The sequence below is a fragment of the Neoarthrinium moseri genome (genome assembly GCF_022829205.1).
Source record: "Neoarthrinium moseri strain CBS 164.80 chromosome Unknown scaffold107_Wmoseri_CBS_16480, whole genome shotgun sequence".
NCBI classification, from domain to species: Eukaryota; Fungi; Ascomycota; class Sordariomycetes; order Amphisphaeriales; family Apiosporaceae; genus Neoarthrinium; species Neoarthrinium moseri.
Window position 1 is genome coordinate 35163 of NW_026055221.1, and position 22408 is coordinate 57570.

Here is a 22408-nt window from a genome sequence, read left to right on the forward strand (position 1 = left end):
TTTCTGGCATACCTTTCGACAACCGAAAGTCCGGGTTTCCTTCCATACCCAAGCAAGACAGGAGCTTCATTGGAACGAGCGACGGCTCCCCGGCTCTCCATCAGTCTCACTATCCTGTAGTAGTGGAATCCAAGCGACTGCAGGCCGCCCCCCCGGATTGTTTCGCCATCGGTTTTTGCATGGTGAATCTTGGCACCATATCCAGGACTGGTTCTGCAGCATACATGAGCCCCGAAGGGTCCAGTGACACTCTTCTGCGTTTCTTGGTATAACGCAACAGCGCCATGGCGCCGCGCAACGGCAAGAAGCTGGCTCTGCCGTCGGCCTTCTTGAAGGAGATGGGCGTGGACGCACCTGGGAGCTCGGGAGGCGGAAGACGCTTTCAGTCCAAGCACGTCTCCCGGAAAGATCGGAGGAAGGCCCAGCGAGTCCAGAAGAAGCAGTCGCAGAGGGCTACCTCTCATCGCCACCCGGCCTCGCTACTTCTGCAGTCGGAACTGAAAAAGTCCAAGACGGCGCCTTCGACGAAACAGCAGCCAAGGTCAAAGCCAAAGCCGGAGCCTGCCCGGTCCCGTGACCAGGACGACGAGGATGACATTGACATGGACGAAGACCTGGACGTTGGTATGGACGGAGACGACGTCTCGGAGGAGGACATCTTTGACGAGGACGAGGACGAGGATGAGGACGAGGACGAAGATGGGGCTTTTGACGAGGATAAATCTGACGTCGACACCCCCCAACCGTCAAAGTCCGAGCTACGGAGGCTCGAAAAGGAGGATGCCGAGATCGCCGCCCTCGAGAAGAAGCTAGGGCTAAAGAAGGGTAAGAAGCCCAAGGACGACGATTTCGGTGATCTGCTCGACGGATTGGATGGGCTGGATGGCGGCGAGGCGGGCGGGGATGAGGGATCTGCTTCACAGCGCAAGCGCAAGGCCGAGGCTGATGAGTGGCTTGCCCAGAAGAGGAGGAAGGCCAACGCCGCCGCCGCCGCGTCCAAAGCAAGAGACGACGACGACAACTGCATGAGCGAGGACGAAGACGACGAGGCCGCCGATGGCCTGTCCGACCTGGGCAATTCAGACTTTGGATCCGACATGGAGGACGACGAGGACCAAGATGGTGGCGCCTTTGATGGGTTCTCGGGAGATGACGACGATGAAGCAGCAGAAGAGGCTGCCCCTCGTGTCAGAGAGAACCCCTACGTTGCGCCCACGACCAACGTCGCCAAGTATGTTCCGCCGTCCCTTCGGAAGAAGGCGGAATCAACAACCGAATCAGACGCCCAGCTACGCCGGCGCGTGCAGGGTCTCATCAACAGGCTCACAAACGAGAACATGCTCGGCATCCTCAAGGACTTTACGGGGCTGTACGACAAGTTTCCGCGCCAGAGCGTGTCCTCGACCCTGGTCGACCTGGTCATTGCCCTGGTCTGCTCCCCCGAAAAACGCCCCGAGGGCTTCTTCACCATGATTGCGGGATTCACGGCGGGGGCGCAGAAGGAACTCGGCATACACGTGTCGGCCACCATGGTGCAGAAGCTTGTGCAGGTGTTCAGGGAGCATTACGACCAGGCGTCGGGCGACCATTCGGACGCGGGATCTAAGCACCTCATGGCACTCTTGTCCGAGCTCTACAACATGCAGGTGGTGGGCTCCAGGCTGGTCTTTGACTACGTCCGACTCTTCCTGGGCAAGCTGTCGGAACTGAACACGGAACTCCTGCTGAGGATCATTCAGACGTGCGGCCCGTCGCTGAGACGTGAAGACCCGCACGCCTTGAAGGAGATCATCAACCAGGTCAAGCCCACCGACCTGAAGAAGGCCTCGGTCCGGACGAGCTTCATGATCGAGGAGATGAAGAAGCTGCAGAACAACAAGTCCAAGGCTGCGGCTCGCAACAAGGACCAGGCCGAGATGCGTACCCAGATCCGAAAGCGGATCGGCACGCTCAACAGCGGCCGCGACATGCAGCCGCTGAGCATCGGGCTCAAGGAGATCGAGAACGCAGACAAGAACGGGAAATGGTGGGTGGTAGGCGCAAGCTGGTCGGGCAAGCGCGAGGAGGACAAGCCGTCGGGCCAAGGCACGGGGGCGGATGACGACAAGGAGGAGGAGGAGGACGACGACGACGACGACGTGGTAGACGACGCGGCCGACTTTGTGGACGACGACGACCTCGGCATCCCCGACCTCTGGCAGCTGGGCCGGCAGCAAGGGTTCAACACGGAGGTGCGGCAGCAGATCTTTGTGGCGCTGCACTCGGCCACGGACTACGAGAACGCCGAGTTCCTCCTGCGCAAGCTGCGGCTCAACAAGCACCAGCGGAAAGAAGTGGCCGAGGTGATTGTGCGCAGCGGGGAGGGCCAGGCCGAGTTCAACCGGTACTACTGGCTGGTGGCGAGCCGGTTCTGCGGCGACCGGGAGCTGGCGTTCCAGTTCCGGCGGTGCCTGACGCAGCGGTTCCGCAAGATGGGCGAGGACATTGACACGGGGGACGACGACTACGATGCGGGCGAGGGGGAGGAGGAGGAGGACTACGACATGCGGCGGGTGGTCAACGTGGCCAAGTTCTACGGCCACCTGGTGGCCAACAGGAGCCTGGGGCTCGACATCCTGAAGTACCGGAACCTGGCGGCGCTGCAGGAAAAGGCACAGTGGTTCGTCGAGGTGCTGCTGATCACGGTGCTGCTGGAGTCGGGCAAGGAGGAGCTGGCCAAGACGCTGACGGCGCTGGACCCGGACTTGGGCAGGGGCGTGCAGTACTTTATCAGGAAGCACATCAGGAAGACGGACCTGGTGCCGGGGGAGGAGAAGAAGAGGGTCAAGAAGAGGTGTGAGGCTGCCAGTGCGATACTGGAGGCGTCGTTGACTACGGGGGCGGAATAGACAAGGAAAAAGGGGAGGGGAGGAGAGGTGTGGCGTGTGAAGTTGATATAACTGTCCAGGTGGGTAGACTCGTGAGAGAAGATATGTAGGGGTTCATGTCTCACAGACGTGGCAGTGGTAACATCTAGTCTGCCCCATGGGCCAGAGACGAGTCCGTGTGGCGGGCGAGCATAAGCACTGGAGAAATTGGACCTTGGATCAAGTGTCGAATGCAATCCAGCTACGGGGTACACGTGCAGGAAGCCGCTATCAGTGGTGATGCTGGACTGGGAGCCGACTTGTGTGACAGCGAGAAGCCCTTGAGTTGAGTGATCGGCCACTCACCACGGCACTCGAGACTGCCGTGCAAGAATGAATGAGCGAACGATGCAATGCCATCTGTCCAGCTTGTAGAGCCGACAGAACGATGGTCATCAACTACATGAGGATGAGGATAGACGGTGCATAGCCGACACGGTATGTCGTCGGACATTGGCCGGGGCCGGCGGCAGCAGTCCGCGTTGAGCCGGCTCTTTCCGAGCTCTGCCGGGGGCGGGAATGGTCTTTGTGTTGTTGGTCTGTGTTGTTGTCGTTGTTGACCCAATCGTGCTTCTACGTGCTGAGAACTAGATAGTCACCTAGGTTAGATACGGGGTACGGGGTACGGGGTACGGAGCATTGGATGATGATACCTACACAGGACAGGACAGGACAGGACAGGACAGCAGTCGCAGCAGGGAACGGAGGGCGAGAAGATGATTCCCGCTGCCCCAATGGAAGTCGAGGCTTTCACCAGGTTGTTGTCCCGTTCTTTTTTTCTTCTGGGGCCCGGTCGCAGTCGGTACCTACCTAGGGAGTGAGCAGTACCGGCCATCACCCAAGTTGGCAAAAGGCTACCTAAGGCTGCTGCTGCTACCGCCAGCCTAGGGGGGCTTTTGGGGGGCTTTTGGGGGGCTTTTGGGGTGGGCTTCCCACCTGCAGCTCGGACCTCCCAAAATTTCAGAAGGGCCAGGGCCAGGGCCAGGGCCCAAAACCAAAACCAAAGCCAAAGCCAAAGCCAGAACCGCCAATCCGGAAGGCCCAGCTGGGCGTGGGCGACCCAATGGAAGCTCCGCAGAACAATTGAAGGCCCCATCGTGTCGTCGCTCTCTATTTTTTAATTCGCGCCCCGTTCTCTTGATCCGCGGCATCCACCCGCCGTCTCGTCTGTCTTCTGTCTCCCGTCTCCCGTCTCCCGTCTCCCGTCTCTCATCTCGACTCGCTGTTCGCATTGACAGACTGCCCTCCCTCTCCATCCTCATCCTTCTCCCTCTTCCCCATCTCTCCCAGACAAGCCCACCATGATGGCCAGCCGTTTAATACCGCGGACCGCCGTCCGCTCCGGCTTCCGCACACAATCATCGTGAGTCCTGCTTCTCCCGTGCGTTGCTGCGTTGTGCCGCCACCCTTTCCCGGCCGAGCAGACGCGTGCAGCCTCTACGGGCTGTGCCCGCTGCTCCCCGTCGAGGGGCCCGCCGGGGGCTTCACCATCGCCAGATCGTCTGCTGACCCCCCCTCGCCTCCAGTCTTCCCACAGTCACCACCAGCCCGTTATCGCGATGGAGAAGGGGTTACGCCTCGCAAGCCGGTATGCAGCCGCACCTTCTGCCCTCAACTGCCCCGGGACGAGAGACACTAACCCATCCGCAGAGGAGAAGGACCTCGTCATCATCGGAGGTGGTGTGGCAGGATACGTCGCCGCCATCAAGGCCGGACAGGAGGGCCTCAAGGTAACACTCTCCCCGCGCGCGCTAGAGAGAGATATATATGTATATATATATATCCACACACACACATACACATGCTTTGATCCGGACTGTTCGCCGTCGCTAACCATTACGGTTACAATTCTAGGTCGCCTGTATCGAGAAGCGCGGCGCCCTCGGCGGCACCTGTCTCAACGTCGGCTGCATCCCCTCCAAGTCCCTCCTGAACAACTCGCATCTCTACCACCAGATCCTCCACGACACCAAGAACCGCGGCATTGAGGTCGGCGACGTCAAGCTCAACCTCAAGGACATGATGAAGGCCAAGGACACCTCCGTCACCGGCCTGACCAAGGGCATCGAGTTCCTCTTCAAGAAGAACGGCGTCGAGTACATCAAGGGCACCGGCTCCTTCGCCAACGAGCACGAGGTCAAGGTCGCCCTCACCGACGGCGGCGAGACCAGCGTCCGCGGCAAGAACATCCTCATCGCCACCGGCAGCGAGGCCACCCCCTTCCCCGGCCTCGAGATCGACGAGAAGCGCGTCATCACCAGCACCGGCGCCCTGTCCCTCGACAAGGTCCCCGAAAAGATGATCGTCATCGGCGGCGGCATCATCGGCCTCGAGATGGGCTCCGTCTGGTCGCGCCTGGGCGCCAAGGTCACCGTCGTCGAGTTCCTCAACCAGATCGGCGGCCCCGGCATGGACACCGAGATCGCCAAGCAGGCCCAGAAGCTCCTCAAGAAGCAGGGCATGGAGTTCAAGCTCGGCACAAAGGTCGTCAGCGGCGAGAGCTCGGGCGAGCTGGTCAAGCTCGAGGTCGACTCGGCCAAGGGCGGCAAGCCCGAGACCCTCGAGGCCGACGTCGTCCTCGTCGCCATCGGCCGCCGCCCCTACACGGCCGGCCTCGGCCTGGAGAACGCCGGCCTCGAGGTCGACGACCGCGGCCGCGTCGTCATCGACTCCGAGTACCGCACCAAGGCCTCGCACATCCGCTGCATCGGCGACGTGACCTTCGGCCCCATGCTGGCCCACAAGGCCGAGGAGGAGGCCGTCGCCGCCATCGAGTATATCAAGAAGGGCTACGGCCACGTCAACTACGGCGTCATCCCCTCGGTCATGTACACCCACCCCGAGGTCGCCTGGGTCGGCCAGAACGAGCAGGAGCTCAAGGACAAGAAGATCCCCTACAAGATCGGCACCTTCCCCTTCAGCGCCAACTCGCGTGCCAAGACCAACCTCGACACGGACGGCATGGTCAAGATGCTGGCCGACCCCGAGACCGACCGCCTGCTGGGCTGCCACATCATTGGCCCCAACGCTGGCGAGATGATTGCCGAGGCCACCCTGGCCCTCGAGTACGGTGCCTCGACCGAGGACATTGCCCGCACCTGCCACGCCCACCCCACTCTGGCAGAGGCCTTCAAGGAGGCCGCCATGGCCACCTACTCCAAGGCCATCCACTTCTAGATGGCTCGGTCGGGATATGTTTCACAGACGGTGGGGGAGCTGAGGGGGAAACGGTCATCGGCATGGAGCACAGAGCACAGAGCAGAGCGAAAGCAGAGCATTGGTGTATAGGTGTACATTAAAATCTAGCATGAGGACGATGCGAGGCGCTTCTTCTGTCCCTGCCTACCGGGTTTGGTGCTCCCGAGACGAGCCGAGACCGGGGGTCTTGCTCCCAAAGAAAACTATTGTGTCATTAGGAACGGGTATAGATGGGCGATAATCGACCTGAAATTTTTTTTTTCTCTTTTGTTGAGTAGAAGACTCTGCTTGGAGCTTTTTGACATCCGATCAATCCGTGAACTACGCATACTTGGAAAATGCCGAACAAGGGTCCGAGGTACACCTGCACACTCCTGCGCTTGACTCGATGGGAAATGGCTGGTTCAAGAAGAGTGCGTACTGGCCACATAGCCCACCCGAGTCTGCTGCGGCCACTCTGCCTCGAACGTGCACCCGTTAGGCAAGTGGCAGTCAACGATACATAATGATGGGAAACCGAGCAGATATGTCACACAGGTTGCTGCCTCCTCGTACTCAATGACAAGAGCAGCGGTCAATGCCATGCCCGAACACGGCCTGGTCATGATAATAAGTCATCATGTGTGGAAACAAATATAGTACGCATGTATTGGCTTCATTACGCTAACCGAACTACAGAAGGCCATTGGCCGAACCAGTGAAATCATCCCGATGCTAGTTGATGCCATATACTCCCAGGAAATGCTGCCGTTGTCGCCAAGCCTCTGAACACGGAGAAGTGGTTGTTTGTGGGATAGAGGAGACCAAAGGAGAAAGGCAGGTAAATAGGCAGGCCCCAAAGGTCGAGAGCGATATTACTCGTTCATCTAGGCCTGTGGTCTCTTGCCCCTCCCTGCGACGGCCCCGCCGAGCCGTCCAAACGGCCTGCCCAGCCCTCCCTTCTTCGGTGCCGGCGACGGCGCAGGCGCAGGATCTTTCTGGGGCACCGGCGGCCCCTGGTTCGACCGAGACGGGTCCCTCAAGCCCGGAGCCTCCATACGCAGCTCGCTAAAGTCCGGTCCTTCGTCCAGCCCGCCCCCCAGCCTCTGGGCACGCCTCGCCTTGTCCTGGACGCTCCTGAACTTCTCCAGCAGCTGATCCCAGCGTATCAGGCCCTCCTCCCGCCCGGGGCCCTTCAGGCGGTTTGGCCGGTCATAATTAGAAGCACTAGGTGTAGTGGCAGAGCTAGGAGACAACAAAGCATGAGTGTCATGAACGCTTTTGGAACGAGGGGTGTGGCTCTGGTAGGAGGAGACGGTATCGGCAACGGAGCTTTGCCGCGAATGAGAACCTTGTGTGTTGGGGGAGTTTACATACGGTCGAGGTGTTATGTGCAGGTAGCCAATCGAGCTCACGCTGTTGAGCCTGTTCTTGAGTGCAGCAAATGCAGAGGACTGGGGTAAAAGCATCAACAACCCGTACAGGCACTTGTAAAGATACGGGTACTTTTCCGGCTCTAAAAGTTGAAGGCGGAGGTCTCCATCATCCACGCGTCAGTTCATCCTTGCAAATATCCGCGCCATGTGGAGAGAGAAGGGGCGGCGAACTTACAGGTAAACACGGGCGACTCAATCAGCTGGACGAGCTTGTCGATTTGGATCAAGATATTGACTGTCATTTCGAGTTCGGCACTGTCCGTCGTCAGCATTTGTTGGTCAAGGTCACATGAGGTGCGCGCTTACAAGATCTGCAGCAAGTTGTAGGCAGCCTCGTACGCCTGTGCAAGGAGACATAGCGAGAAGGTAGCCACAGCGTTGTAGCACCACGAACGGAAGAGGGCGACAAAGAAGGTCTGCCCATCCTGGTAGAAGGTCAGTGCCAGCCCTCGAACATTTATGGCGGCTCCCTCTTACCTTTGTGTCGAGATTCCGCAGTCGCTTTCTCAAATCAGCAAGCTCGGGCGCCGTGATCAGGTTGTTGTTGAGGTTCTGTACCATGATGCTGGCAAACTCGAGATCCTCTTCCTTCTCTATGCATTCGGCCAATATACGATAGATGCGTTCCGCGCTGAGCGTGGTGCAGAGCTGGCGAATGATCAAGTTGCCCCTCGTCTCCAAGAGCTTTCGATCTGTCGAGAACAACTGCAAGAGGTTGACCATGAAGTTTGAAAAGTAATCGTCTTCGCTATTGCGGGAGATCTGGGACAACAGCTGCAAGTCCTTGGTCACCACGGCCTCGGCTGGGTCGGACAAGGTCTTTAAAAGGGCTGGGAAGGTTCCGTCGTTGAAGGCAACTATCTTCCGCGGCGCCTTGCGGTGAAGCATGATGAGCCACGTCAGAGCAGCAACGCGCGTAGCCTCGTGATCGTTGAGGAAGAGCAGGGTCAACGAGTTGACGGCTGCGGCGTAGTCGAGGTCGGCCTGCGGGCTGACTGACGGCGCGGGCGTGTGTCGGCCCTGTGCCGGCGTCGGGCTTCGCATCTCCAGCTCTCTCGAACTCGAAAGAGAGGCACGCGTACTAGATGCGCCGTCTGGTCGTTCGACGGCCAGGGAGGTGGGGGCCCGAGAGGCTTGGTGGTTGTGGTTGGTCTCGGGCTCGTCAGACAGCGACACAACGTACTCCATCAGCGACGTGTTGACCCTGGCAGCCGCCTGTCGAATTGGCTCCATGCCGCTCGCCATTGCGGGCAGCAGGTGGGCTAGTATCTTTGGGGTAAAAGGGAGGACCTCTTCGGGGCAAATGTCAAGGAAGGCAATGATCCAACGTAGACTTTCTTGCAGGCTGTCTTCCTCTGTTACGGCGTCAACGCGACTGACTGGGGGTGCTATCAACGTCGAACCCAACTCACCTAGGGGAGAATCGAGAGTGGCGGTTAGAATCTCCAAGATGGCCTTGTAGTTGATCTGCACATCTTGGCCAGGGACCCAGTCGTCCTCACTGCTGACCTCGCCGTCGTCGTCATCGTCGTCGGCGACAGTAGTAGACCCGGTCTCTTCCATATCATCTGGGCCTAAACGCATGCTGCCGCTATCTACGGATTCCTCCCGTTTCCGTTTCCCATCGGCACGTGATTTCCTGCTGTCGGCAAGGCCCTTCTTCACCCGGGCAATCCGCTTGATCTCATTGAGGAACTTGTCCAGACAAGTCTGGGTGGCAGCGTGGACATCAGGATTGTGGCCACCGAGGAACTTCAACAAGCCGCCGAGGAACTCGGGCAGGTAGGTGACCAGCTCCAGATCCGGGATCGAGTCTAGCAGGGTGATCCAGCCTACGAGGAAGGTCCTCGTAAAGGGGTTCAGGACCCAGACCCGCTCCTTGAGCAGTGGGATGAACTTGGGCAGGGAGAAGGCGGTGGGAGGTTCCGCGTGGTCATCGAGCGAGTCCAACTCCTTGTCGTCATACGCTGGACTCTCCAGGACCGACACGTAGGTGGCAGCAGACTCGGACACGATATCCTTGATCAATCGGTCCAGCAACTCTGCCCCGTTCTTGACCGACAGCTCGGAATCCGCACCCAGCTAGGAGAGCGCGCTTGAGTTTAGATGGGTTCTCTCATGTGCTTGCTAGTTGAGAGAGCCGACTTACCTTGCACAGGGCATCGAAGATGAAGTTAAAGTAGCGCAGGATCTCTCCCTTGGCGACTTTGGCTATGTTGTACATGGCCTCGCACGCGTAATATCGGACGCGTGCATCCTGGTCCGTGAAGCAAGCTAGCACAGGTGGCACGATGACCTCCAGATATCTCGGCAGCTCCTTTTAGAGGGGGAACGAACAGGGAAAGAATCAGCCCACCGACAGCCCCGTGGCAGGTTTGGGAAGCAGAAAGATGAGAAGCGTCACTCACTGAACCGAGAGCGATGGCGGCGGCAGCCAGACCGATAAGACCTCCATTGCGGGCGTGCGGTTGATGAACAGCGTAGGCGTACTCGTTGCACAGCTGGTCAAGGACGGCCTGGACCCGGGAGTAGTCCTTGACGGTGACGAGATCACGAATCACCCGTTCTAACCTGGAGACAGCAGGTCAGTTGAGCCGACTCGGACGCGGACGGATGGAGGGGTGGGCCACCGAGCGGGATAGACATACTCGAGGGCGCCGACCTTTCTTTTGTCGTATAGCTTGTCGTTCAAAAGGCGCTGAACATTCGGCTCCATGACGAATCAGAAACGCAGCCCGCGGCCACCATGCTGGGGCGGGGAGGGAAATGCTGCACTGCAGAAATTGAAGGCGCTGACCGACGACGGGCCGCAGGTCCAGTAGCAAGTCGGCCAAAGATGTTCCTAGAGGCCCGAGACACGCAAAATCCGATGGAGGCTCGTGCCGATGTAGCGTCGCGATGGACGACGTTCCGCCGCAAGCCCAAGCTTTGGGTCGAGACGAGGCTGATGGTAACGGAAACAGGGATGCGAGCCCATGGGGCACGGAGGAGGCGCTCCAGGTGTGGCGTCACCGAGTCCCGGACGTACTGTGTACGATGCACAGCAGCGGGTACAGTACAGTAGTCACAGTGTTACGGTGGCCGCCTGATACGCTGTCTAGCCCTGGAGGGCCGCAGGGGTTTACCGTACAACTGCCTTGCCCAGAAAACGTTGGGCCGACGGAGCAGCCGGGGAAACGGTTGGAAGGTCACGGCACCAGTACGGCGCGCTAGGGTTGCTGTTAGTGCTGGGCGAGTCCAGCAATCCGTTTCGCAGGGTGGGGGTCGGGGGGTGGGCCGTCAGGCCCGTTTGCTGTTAGCGCGGCGGCCTCAGAACCGAGCATGGGATCGGAATTTGGGGCAAGCCCATTCATTGCATCGCATTTGCACGCACCACCGTGCTCGACTCTCGAGCTGGGGCCGAGCTGGGGCCTGGTGGACGATAGAGCCGGCGCCCGGTTCTCATCGATCCTTCTCTGCCCTACGAGTAAGCCAATGCATCGGCTTCCTCGTTGCGGTAACTCGTTGTGAGCCGTGCCATCCCAAGCCTTCATTCTTTGTTCTGTCCAAGTTAGTGTTGTCTGGACGGTGGAAGACGGGGGCCTGCACGACTCTGGCTCCCAGAACACGCACCCCGTGCGCTCTCTCCCTTCCATAGGTTGCATCTTGAGCAGAGCGGGAGAGTATTGTAGTGGAACTCCAATAGTAGCCGGCATGGAAGCTCGCGCCTACCACCCACACCATGTATCATCTTCTGCCAGAGTTCGCTCCTTGTGCTGCATTCGGAACAAGCCCAGAACTCTACGTAGGTCGCGGGCCTCGGTGTGTGTCGTTTCCCCCCCGGATTAGATCCCTGAGCTCCTCTCACTTTGGTTGTCGACTGCAACGTCCTTGCTGAAAGACCAAGAAATCCTGATACTAGTTATTGACAAGACCCAATGTCAGGCTGCAGTCCTGATAGCTCAGTACTCCCACCCTGTTCCTGGGGCAGACTCCGTACCAGTCAAAAGGCTGGCCCGTATCCCGTTAGCCGTCTTCGGGGCGCGTTGGACGCCTACACCTGTTGCATGTGGTCCTTGTATCGATGGTCATTCAATGTCGCCAATGGCCGAGCGGCCTTTGCTCCTACACATTGGATCTGCACGATCGTGTATGCAAGTCGATAACCCCCTGTCGACGCCTGGCTTATTTCAGTCTACATGTCCGGCCGGGCTTGGTCATGCAGCGTTTTGCACCAGTGCAGTCCTGCCTCATCGTATAACCAGGTATTGGATGCATACCATGTATGCCTCCACGCCTGGGTGCGGTGAGGGCACGCCCTGACGAGGTGATAGATAGTAATTACTGGACCGTTTCTCTTCCAGCCAACCGCGTTCTTGTCAAGTTGGTCATCTCGTCACTTCGGCCTGCAAGACGCATGTTAGCATGCCCACTTCTATCTTCCTTGTCCGCCTGGGTCTTCTTCTGCTATACCATTGGATGTCAGTGCCTGACCCGAGCGGGCCGGCCCTGGTCTTGCCCGATCCTGCAAGTACCCTTCCCATTCGTACCCAATCCCGAGCAAGAAGCGGCAGGCAGATCTTAATTTTTGCACTGCGCATCCAGACCTCTGTGTCCTGTTACATCCAGATCCATGAACGGGGTCCTCGAGCTAGTGGAAACTGTCTATAGCAGATATTTTACAGGCTAGACATGAGCTTATTACTACAATTCAAGTATCTACCTAGACAGGTTCTTCGTAATGGTGCCGAGAGGAGTTAGTGTTGGTTTGATCAAGCACACCGCTGTCATTGGGTACTGGCCCATGTACCGAGGGAGAGGAGACAACGACGCAGCTGCGGCGTCCTTAAAGGGCTATGCCATCAATGCAGTTTATCAATCACATGGCCGTATCTCCCCTGCCCCCCTTTTCCGCCACCAGGATTGCAAAGGATGTAGTCGGCGGACAATCTGTCCCGAGCACACCTCTCTGCCCTCGGTCGACAAGCACGCATCATCATTTCAATCATTGCGAATTTTACGACGATTCTGCTATGCAGTATCGCATCCCATAATGGACAGGAGGGGCGGGGAACAGCTTTACGTAGACGGCATCTAGAGCACACTTTGGAATACTCCACTGCCCTTCGTCATTTCCTCATACCATAGATACGAGTCTCCAGGCTTCAGCAGATCGCACACTCGCTCGGTTACATATGTTGAACTCTGCTGGAGAGCTGTATCAGCTATTGTTATCACACCACCTTCTTCTATCACCTTGGGGCTCGAGTGTGCGACGCTTCGGAAGCCGGCATCCTCGTCATGTTGCTTATCTTCGCGGGTCCGAGTAAGTGAGGTGTGAGGTCTGGTGATCCGACGATGCAAGGTTCTACGTGTTGCTGCGGTGCCGTGCGGTAGGGGAGTCGGAGGCCGTCGCCAGGCAGCCAGTGCTGTTCATGGGGGTGGCGTCCAGGGTGCCCATGACGATGATCCTGTCATGGGTATGTTCATTCTTGGCCAGCTCTGCATAAGTAACCTGTCTGTTTTTGGACATTTCCGAGGATCCAAGTTCTTGAGGTCTAGGGAGTATCGTGAGATCAATCTATTAGATGAAAAACTCGATATACTCAAGAATATTCCAACACAGTAGTAGACTGGTGCAGCAAAGTAACCCTTCCGCTGGCCCGTCTTTCAAGCTCTCGAAACAAGCGCCAACCAGATTGATATCTGCTGTGTCACCTTTCTGACCAGTGCGGTTCGCCAGTCTCCTTGGGTCCTCCCATCACTTCTTCTGTGCGTCACTGCTACTCTGCTTGGAGTCGGCATTCCTCCACGAACCTTGCGGGCTACTCTCTGTTGCCTGGTTTCTGTGGCTTTGAGCGGTCATGACGGCACGCTTAGCAAAGGGGTCCTGAGATTGTCACTATGTCATGGTCATCCAACTGGGACGTTTCGACGTACGTTCTTGCCACGAGCACGAGCGATTCTCTCAGCTGCCTTGGCGTCCATATCCCGTGGTGGCATGGCAGACGAAGTTGGGCACCGAATATGTCAGGGAACTCGTCAAACTAGACAGAATTCACAGATGCTGGCCAGCAGGTCGAGTGAGCTCTGTACACCTAGCTCGGGGGGATGATAGTCTTCGAGTTTTCAGACTTTGATATATGGATCTGGGCTTAGCATGCGCTTGAGGACATTATATAGTCGAGATTGCTCTTATAGGCGATGCACCGATGTAGCTGACTTGCGATTCACGGATTTATCGACGTTTTTTCTAACAGTTGCCCCTCTGCGGCTCCGATTGACTTTTCCGACGGCAGTCTCGCATTCTCCGGCAACGCAAAGAGGTCACCATAACCCCGTGAGTACGGTGGTGGCTAATGCTGTACATCGCCCTGGTTGCCAAACAAGATGTGATGACGGGCAGATGCCGAAGAGCGCCCCGGTCGTCCTGAGACTACGTCTCCGAACGAACCAGGATCCCGGCCCTGGAAAATGGGGCCCCGGGCGGACGTGGTCTCCTTCTGGGCATCGTCACTGGATCAGAAAGATTAGAGAAGGGCTCGCCAAGGAGCTTTGCAGACCACCACCTGTTATACGACAGCAAGGAGAAGTACTGCGCGCCGTGTGTGACGCGACGACTTCGGTATAACAGAGAGAAAAAACTATCGATAATCAAGCTAAGGAATGAATGGTCTACATATGCGCTCCGTTTACCACGACCGTTTGCGCTTGGAATGGTAAAGAACTACACGAGATCCACATGTGACTACCGAATGCTTACAACCGTGGGGGAGGGGGGGGGGGGCGTTAGTGGGTTTACGACAAGATCCAGATCCAGGTAGTTCGACATGTAGCTAGAGATTGGGTTGGTACTTCCAGTCATCATGACAACCGTCACGTGGTGGGTGTGCATCTTGGAACAGGCAAAGCTGGTTTCGTCCATCCCTGTGAGGTTGCCCCAACTCCCAAGTGGAGTTTGGCACGTCCGTTGCACCGATTTGGAATGTTTCCAGCCCTGACAAGCGTTCTAAAGGTCTTTACGGGGTTGGAACAGCATCCGGATCACGAAGGGGTTGCTTAGCAAGCTGGGGGCACCGCAGAATACCATATCCTAAGTGGATGTCGGATTTGGCCCCGGGTCGAGGGAGAATCAGGGTTCGAGTAGCCCGAAGCCATGTTTCATCTCTCGCCTCCGGCATCTTGATGGAAGAGAAGTGGTCACGCTACACAGGGGCGTGCCTGGCAAACTCGATGTTACTGAGGCGGTTTTGATGTTGGGAAGTCAGTTGCTGACATGGATTTGGGTGAATGGACTACCACCAGTATTGTAGCTGGGGCGCCAGAATCCTTGTGTTGCCCGTGCTCATGCAACCAATCATTGCCTACCAACCAAGATGCATGAACGGTCTCCATAGTAGGCTGCAGCACACCCTGCCAACTCTGGTCCTTGCCGAGGATGGCAAGCTCGCGCGGCCACGTTGGTTTGATGCATCTTTTGCATCGGTAATCTTGCGAACGGCTTCGGGATGCGCAATAAATCCTGATCTAGGTGGTCCAATGTGGCGGGGATCAATTCTAGGGGGGTGGAAATTCTTCAGAGATATCCGGCTACGGAAAGATCCATTTGTTCCCAATTAACTCTAACACGGTCTATGAAGACGCTACGGACACAGTACGCAGATGTATCATGGTACCTCGTCAAGAATCAATGGCCATGACTGAGGGGGTCGTCGCTGCTTGCGACAACCTTCTGACACTTGGCCAGAATGGCGGCTTGTCGGGAAACCTCAGCGAGGCGGCTGATGACCTCTTGATTCCCACCTACAAAGCCGTAGAGTGCGTACGGTATGTCGACGTCGTTGCAGAACTCCTGCACGAGCTTCTGTGTACGACGGAGGTTATGGCGGGGGATTCGCGGGTAAAGGTGGTGTATGGCTTGGAACTGCAGACCGCCATGGAAGAAGTCCAGCCACTGGGGGCAGTCGACGTCCATAGTGGTGCGAAGCATCTTTTGCGGGAAAGACTCCTTTGGTCCCAAATCTGCCGTGCTCATGGCAAAATGAGAGAGCGTGATCTGGCAATGGAGAGGCGCAGTTACCATGTGGCTGACCATGACGAAGACAAAACGGTCCCAGCCGGTGGGGATCGACTTGTAAACGACGCCGTAGCCGAACCAGGTCCAGAAGAAGATGTTGCCGACGATCTCGAGCCAGCGGTGCCACCATGCAGGGCCCTTGCGTGGTCCGAGCCCCAGGATGAGAAACTCCCAGGAGAGTCGGTAGAGGTTGAACCTGCCAAAGAGCAGGATGAAGTAGTACGAATACTGCTGGATGGGGATGAAGAACCTGGCCGCGGCATCGTACGCCATGATGCGGTCGTAGTATGTGGAACGCAGGCTCCCGAGCAGGCGGTGAGAGATGGCGAAGAAGGGCATGTGCTGGATATCCGGGTCGTGCACGGGCGAGTTGGTCACAACGTGATGTACATTGTGGTTCCTCTTCCACCAGCCAATGGACAAGCCGCCAAGAAAGTCGGCAATGACGATGCCAATGACCGTGTCGGTGTGGAAGTCGTGCGTGATACCCATGTGACCAGCGTCGTGGGCAGAGAAGACGAGCTGATGCCAGAAAGCACCCAAGCAAAGGGCGCTACAGACATACCAGCCCCAGCGCAGAAACAGAAAGGTCAGGCCAAAGAGCAGGCTGTAGCGTGAGATCTCGATGGCGTATGACTTGTAGTCGCACTGATAGAGGCCCTCAGCCTTGATTCTCTCGTTCAAGGCGCGGTACTTTTGTACAATGGCATCCTGGGTGCAAGGGTCCAGGGGCGGGTACTTATCCAGGTCGAGGCTGATCTTCTCCTTGGTCTGAGAGTCTAGGTAGGTCATGCCGTCGTCCTCGTCGGCGGAGGATACGGAAGAGACTGAGGGCGGCCGTGGGACGCGACGGCGTCGCAGAGTGGCCTCATCGCTGTCGTCGAAGACTGGCGACTGATCGCGAGAGCTGGTGTGGCTTGAGGTAACGGCTGACTCGAGAGGTGACCCGGGCGTATCTTCCTGCTCGGTGTCGTCGACGCCAGCGCAGAGGGCTCTGAAATTGCCGCCCTGGATAGGAGGTATGAAGTTTGTCCACCTTCCCTCTATCCTTCCTATGCGGTATCGGTTCATCTGCTGTCTCGCCTCGGGGGAATGTAGACTGCGTAAAACCAAGGATGTCAGGAACACGGGTGCACACGGCACGGCGGTCGGAGCCAGCGGAGGACTTACACGGTAATCTCATCGGTGGCATCTCGACCGATCATGTGCCTGAGAGCCTTGTCGCCGCCCGGGTGGTAGGGCAGCCAAGGGTCGGCCTTGACGACATATTGGTTCAGGATAAAGATGCACTTGCCCTCGGCAATCATGCCCTCTATCTGTCTCCTCGAGAGGAGCGGGTATGTTCTCTCGGCCATGCTGCTGTCTCTTGGCCGTCGGCCAGGGAATCCGAGTGTACCGAGGTGTGCTGGTGTAGCTTGGGGGTAGTACAGGCCGTCTGCGTCTGCGTCTACGCCTATCTATCCATTGGGTGGAGGAAGTCGAATCTCAGCAACCCTCAGACTGTTGGCGGGTGGAAAATTTATAGTGGCCAGTCTATGAAGGCCCTGGCGGCCCTGGTGAGAATGGAGAGAAGGGAAGGGAGGTGTGCGTCGCTGTCGATTCCGTCAAGTATCAAAAGTCATGAGAGAGAGACTGACAGAAGAGAGTGGCGGTGGCCGCTCGTCCCGTTGAAACATCGCCAGGATGCGATCCTGGAGACGGCGCTAGAATAGAGGGCCCTGATGATAATAATGGGCCAATTGAGTTTATCGAACCAACCACGAGAAAACGGAAAAGGGGACAGGGGACAGGGGACAGGGCTGCCGGGGAGGGGGCAGGGCTACCTAGCTGGCCACACGGGTCGGCCCCGCAGTGGTACAGCCTAGTTACTGGATAGTACCACTGTACATGCCCGTACATAGGCTTAAAGTAAAGATCTGACTTAAGTTACCAAGGTTACTGTCTAGATATGGGATAGTAGGTAGTAATTGATTAAGGAACCCGTTGAAAGGCGGTTGATTGCTTTGATTCTTTTCTTCTCTCTTCTACTCGTATTGAATTTCTGTTCATATTTGTCTGCATCGACAATAACTGGACCACGCGTCAGAGCTATCTAGGCTCGCCTGAGTAAAGCTGCCCATGTCATACGATTATAGAGACCCCCTTGCACCCCAGGGCTCCGAACACAGCTTTGTGGGTGGGTGGGGGGAAGAGTATTCGTAGGTGAACAAGCCGACATCTAACTGGTATGTACGAAGCGGAAACAGCCTCACGGCATACGCTCGAATTAGAGCCTTCCATCACCAACCCGTACTCGAGATCAGACACAGCGACGGCTATGCAGCAGCAACGAACTCAAGCATATCTCATCCATATAGTAGCCCCCTCCCCGGGAATTTCTCGCATGCCTATGCCCACAGATATCCAGCATGCCACCAGCAAGAGTAGGTAGCTGGCACGTACAGGGTTCGGGCCATTGACCACTGGTGAACGAATCCTGATTCGCAGCTAAGTGCCGCTATATGCGGCGGTCTCTCGCGAGAACTGGTTGAGCCGCCCATCTAGCCGCGTTGGAAATCCATCAAATGATAACTATCGAGGAACCCAATGATTTGGCGTGGTAGACGCACAATACGGCCTTCGTCTCACAGCCATCGTCCGGTGCTCGCGGTGCTGCCACTGCTTGGTGCCAGACATGCTGTTGGAGCTGGTCAACTCATCTTTCGCATTGGGAGATCTCACGCCAAGGGGGATGCAGGACCTTTGCCGGGTGTTGTTTATTTATTTCTTCTTATTGACTATGATCATATAATCTCGAGGTCTTGTCCCAAAACACCGCAAACTCCGTCATCCTGATCCTGTGTGCAGCGCGACTATTAACCAAAGGGGAAGCCGCCTGGGAAACCGCCGCCGCCGCCCCCTGAGCCGAATTTGAACTGGAACTGCTGGCCGCCGCCACCCTGCTGGAACATGAAGGGCGAGCCCCCTCCAAATGGCCCGCCTTGTTGGAAAGGGTTGCCCTGCTGCTCGTGGGAGTTGGGATCATCGCCCCTGTCGAACCTGGCCCTGAGCTCGGGGTCGCTCAGCACTTCGTACGCCTCGTTGATTTGACCCATCTTCTTCTCTGCCTCCTCCTTGGTGATTCCCTGCCTGACGGCCTTGTCGGGGTGGAACTGCTTCGATAGCTTGCGGTATGCCGACTTGATCTGCCTCTCGTCTGCGTCGTTGGCCACTCCCAGCACCTTGTAGTAGTCCTTGGTCTTGCTGCGCTTGAGCGCGACCTGCGCCTTCTGCAGCAGCGGGTTCACAATATTCTTCTTGTCCGGCTTGACCTCGGCGGCCCTGTTCAGGGTGTTGATGCAGGGCTCAAAGTCCTCGGCGTCCAGCTGTGTCTTGGCCCGGTAGAGCAGGCCGTAGAAGGAATCCTCGTCCATCTGGAGGGACTCGGCGCAGTAGGTGCTCGCCTTCTTGCCGTTGGACTCGTAGTAGGCCTGGCAAGCCAGTTCGACAATCCTGTTGAGGAGGAGCGTGGGCGTCTTCTCGGGCATGAGCCCGTCCTTCTGGAGCTCGCCGACCTGGTCCCTGACGTCGTCGATCAGACCCTTGTCGTCGCCGGACGCGACCAGCAGCTTGACGGCAGACATGTACTGGCTCTTCTCAAACGCCTTGGCGACCCTGCCGAGAGTCTTTTCGATGCTCTTTTCCTGCTTCATGACCTTCCTGCAGACCTTGGAGTCAGGGTCGGACTGCAGACACTTGCGGATCTGGCCCAGGCCCTGCTCCGTGTCGCCCAGGCCGTAGAACGTGGTGGCGGATATGGTGACGTGGGGGGTGGTGTCGCCGGGGTTCATCTGGAGGATGTGGTGCAGATCGCCCATGCCTTCCTCGACCTCGCCCTTGGCGAAGCGACACCTCGCGCGCAGCTCTCGCAGGGCCGGGGCCCGGTTGGCCGTGAGGATGGCCTCGCCGGCCTGGGCGATGCATTCGTCCCAGCTCCCGCTGCTGGCGGCGTCCTCGGCGAGCGCGGCAGCGCCCTGGGCCTCGACCAACTTGTCAAAGTCGGGCGTCCCCTGGGTCTTCTTGGCGAGTGCGTACTGCTCCTTGGCGCCTGCCCAGTCGGCGCTCCTCGCCCTGATCTTGGCCAGCTGCACGTGGGCGCCCTCGAAGCCGGGCTTCAGGGCCAGGACCTTGTTGAAGTCGTCCGAGGCCTGCGAGGTGCGGCCGAGCGATAGGTAGGTGGTCGCGCGCTTGAAGTAGGTGAGGTAGTCGCGGGGGTCTCGGGCCACGGCGGCGTCGTAGTAGGCGAGGGCATCGCTCATCTCGCCCCGGATCAGGTGGGCTTGGGCCGAGGAGAGCAAGGACGAGACGGGGGTGTCGGCGGGTATGTCGAGGCCTGCGACCAGCCCCGATGTCGACAGGATGCTGGCGGCAGCCAGTGCCAGCGCCGGTAATGGAACCAGCATGGTCACGGACGGGACACGATGGGAGGGACCAGGGGAGGACTACACAGCCAGGTGGTCAAGCATGGGCAGGCAGTTCGAAATAAGAGAGTGAATGAGCAATGAGGCCAGGTTTGCGAACAACAAGAAGAAAAAAAAAAAAACCTGTCGTCTGGGAACAGGAAACGTCACGAACTAACAAGTGTCCTGGAGGGAGAGGCAGACGGCGGGATGGGCCAAGACTTGGGCTGTTAAGGGAGTACCTAGTCAAGTACCTAGAGTAGGCAGCTTACAACCTGGAACCTGCGCGACTCGCAGCACACCGCTGCTCTCCAAGAAACCTCTCATTGTATTCACCTGTTCAGCTGTAGACGCGGTATGCAGGACCACTGCATCTGGTATCCAGTCCCTTATCAGACTGTAAGAATCACTGTGCTAGGTCTAGGACTGGTACGAGGACATGGCCTTCATTCACCAAGGTTGGGTTCAAGGACCCTCTGTGAGCCATGTACTCACTAACAGTCGCGGTCGCGCATTGAAAGCTGGCCACTTCGCGGCTCCCAATCCGGTCTGGGGTCCGGTGTTCCATGTTCCCAGAAGAAATTCCGGCCTGGGCCCAGGGGCCTTGCTCTCCCTTCCCCCACGCAAGACGCCGCTATCGATACCTATGCAGCCTACCATAGTACATAGCATGCAAGTGACGACCTCGGGAGCCTATCAGAATTCGGTATTCAGTACATAACCTGGTGCCTGCCCGTAGGACCTGGGCACGGTACCTTGGCTTCTCCATACCCGTCTAGTTACACTACTGTGCATTAATGGTATGCCCCACCAACTAACAAGATGCCATGCAGCCCACGACATGGTACCATCGCATGGACGGGTACTCTCTTGCCTTTGTCTACAGCTCCTCAAGGTTCCCGTCCCGAGTCATTGCATCGTCAACATTCCACGCCGAATATCACGTGTCGACGCTGCTGCTGAATTAACTTACCTCCCTCCAAGCTTTCGCCTTGTGGAACCTTGGCCGTTGGCCGGAAGACGGCTGTGGCCTTCGTGCGTGATACAGCCAGGCACGCCATGCCAGCCCAAGCACCACAGACAGCCATCTTCTCGCCCTCGGTCGCCCGCGCCGCTGCCTCCACGGCCAAGGACTGGTCCTACGTTGACGGATGGCTGAAGTCCAAGTACCAGGGCCGCCCCGTGCCGTCCTTTGAGCGCAATGCAGATACCCTCAAGGCCCTGCTTGCCCTGGCAGCCCACAACGAGGCTGCCGACGAGGACCGCGATCAGCTGGCGCGCATGGAGGCTGCTGCGCTCGACGAGGTCAAGGCCGCCCGTGCCGACAACGCCACAGCGAGACAAGCTGCCGGCGCCAAAGCCACGGAGCAGCCGCCTCCCCCGGATGGGGAGCACGTCGCGGCCGACGTGCTTGAAGCTGTCGAGAACGGCTTGACGAGAGAGGGCAGGACAGCTCTGGAGTCCATGGCCGGCATGGCCGTTGAGCTCGGCATGGCCCGCCCTACCCCCGACGAGCTGGGCTGCAAGTTCGTCGAGTTGCAGGCCAAGGTCTACGAGCTGGAGCACACCATCGAGCGCGTCGCCTTGCTGCAGCGCTACCTGGACCGCGAGTCGGCCGCCATGGACGTCTTTGTCGAGGACCTGCAGGGCGAAGAGTACAGGCCTCCCTCGGACCTTTCAAAGCAGAACCTCGACCTCCAGCGTCAGGTCAAGCTGATGTCCGCCAAGCTACCCGAGCTCGCCCAGCGGGTCATCTCACTGGAGAAGTCGGTTCCGCTGCCCACCCTTACCGTCGAGGCGGTCAGGGAGGACGAGGCGAATTATATGGAGCTGCTGGCCAAGAAAAAGGGTCTCGATGCCCAGGTTAAGGCGTTCGCTGATCTTCCGCCCGACATCGAAGCAGCCAGGGCAGAGCTCGAGGCCCTTCGAACCGAGCTAAGGCACACCACCGAGAGGAGAGATAGCCAGTTCGAGGGGCTGGTCGAGCGCGAGAGCCCTTTCAAACCCCGGAGACGCCCTTGATCACTTCGATCCGACGGGACTACAACGCATCGACACTTTCGGTCCTCACGCGGACCTCAGTTTGGGGGTCTCCATGACCCGTGGTCAGCATCAATGGGCTGGGGCCGGGGGTTTTGTGGCTCTTCATGACCTGATCGTTTGGAAGGCGGGCGCCCGTGCCCGTGGAACAGAGTCTCGCCTGCTCGGCTCCCGACATCGACTCTTGGCATCTACTTCCTACCCGTCCAAAGTTAGACGGCAGACACGAGGGAGTGCTGGGGGGAAATCTGCAAATCATCACACGGGGTTTGACAAGCGCATTGATGGCCTACAATGCCGTCACGTCACGCCCGTGTCACGCGCCGCAGTGCTCGAAGGATGCGCAGGACCTAA

General features: G+C 58.0%; 8 protein-coding genes across 8 annotated transcripts; 3 read left to right on the forward strand and 5 right to left on the reverse strand.

Annotated features, from left to right (window-relative positions):
* Window positions 1–284: 284 nt before the first annotated feature.
* Window positions 285–2888, forward strand: JN550_013211 (uncharacterized protein; the record flags this gene model as incomplete). Its single annotated transcript, XM_049311773.1, has 1 exon — window positions 285–2888. One exon carries the CDS (start codon window positions 285–287, stop codon window positions 2886–2888), a length of 2604 nt encoding a protein of 867 aa, XP_049164811.1.
* Window positions 2889–4207: 1319 nt separating this feature from the next.
* On the forward strand, window positions 4208–6083 carry JN550_013212 (uncharacterized protein; the record flags this gene model as incomplete). The annotated part of the gene is made up of 4 exons (XM_049311774.1): window positions 4208–4269; window positions 4433–4494; window positions 4557–4636; window positions 4761–6083. The coding sequence occupies 4 exons, from the start codon at window positions 4208–4210 to the stop codon at window positions 6081–6083; spliced, it is 1527 nt and encodes a 508-aa protein (XP_049164812.1).
* An 887-nt stretch (window positions 6084–6970) lies between these two features.
* Window positions 6971–10235, reverse strand: JN550_013213 (uncharacterized protein; the record flags this gene model as incomplete). Its single annotated transcript, XM_049311775.1, has 9 exons — window positions 6971–7328; window positions 7461–7620; window positions 7695–7774; window positions 7826–7944; window positions 7997–8874; window positions 8932–9601; window positions 9669–9836; window positions 9928–10090; window positions 10168–10235. 9 exons carry the CDS (start codon window positions 10233–10235, stop codon window positions 6971–6973), a joined length of 2664 nt encoding a protein of 887 aa, XP_049164813.1.
* A 505-nt stretch (window positions 10236–10740) lies between these two features.
* Window positions 10741–11163, reverse strand: JN550_013214 (uncharacterized protein; the record flags this gene model as incomplete). Its single annotated transcript, XM_049311776.1, has 1 exon — window positions 10741–11163. One exon carries the CDS (start codon window positions 11161–11163, stop codon window positions 10741–10743), a length of 423 nt encoding a protein of 140 aa, XP_049164814.1.
* Window positions 11164–12866: 1703 nt separating this feature from the next.
* On the reverse strand, window positions 12867–13501 carry JN550_013215 (uncharacterized protein; the record flags this gene model as incomplete). Its single annotated transcript, XM_049311777.1, has 4 exons — window positions 12867–13056; window positions 13217–13268; window positions 13316–13388; window positions 13439–13501. The coding sequence occupies 4 exons, from the start codon at window positions 13499–13501 to the stop codon at window positions 12867–12869; spliced, it is 378 nt and encodes a 125-aa protein (XP_049164815.1).
* A 1684-nt stretch (window positions 13502–15185) lies between these two features.
* Window positions 15186–16930, reverse strand: JN550_013216 (uncharacterized protein; the record flags this gene model as incomplete). Its single annotated transcript, XM_049311778.1, has 2 exons — window positions 15186–16674; window positions 16746–16930. The coding sequence occupies 2 exons, from the start codon at window positions 16928–16930 to the stop codon at window positions 15186–15188; spliced, it is 1674 nt and encodes a 557-aa protein (XP_049164816.1).
* A 1500-nt stretch (window positions 16931–18430) lies between these two features.
* JN550_013217 (uncharacterized protein) lies at window positions 18431–20017 on the reverse strand (the record flags this gene model as incomplete). The annotated part of the gene is made up of 1 exon (XM_049311779.1): window positions 18431–20017. One exon carries the CDS (start codon window positions 20015–20017, stop codon window positions 18431–18433), a length of 1587 nt encoding a protein of 528 aa, XP_049164817.1.
* A 1056-nt stretch (window positions 20018–21073) lies between these two features.
* On the forward strand, window positions 21074–22036 carry JN550_013218 (uncharacterized protein; the record flags this gene model as incomplete). The annotated part of the gene is made up of 1 exon (XM_049311780.1): window positions 21074–22036. The coding sequence occupies one exon, from the start codon at window positions 21074–21076 to the stop codon at window positions 22034–22036; it is 963 nt and encodes a 320-aa protein (XP_049164818.1).
* Window positions 22037–22408: the final 372 nt, after the last annotated feature.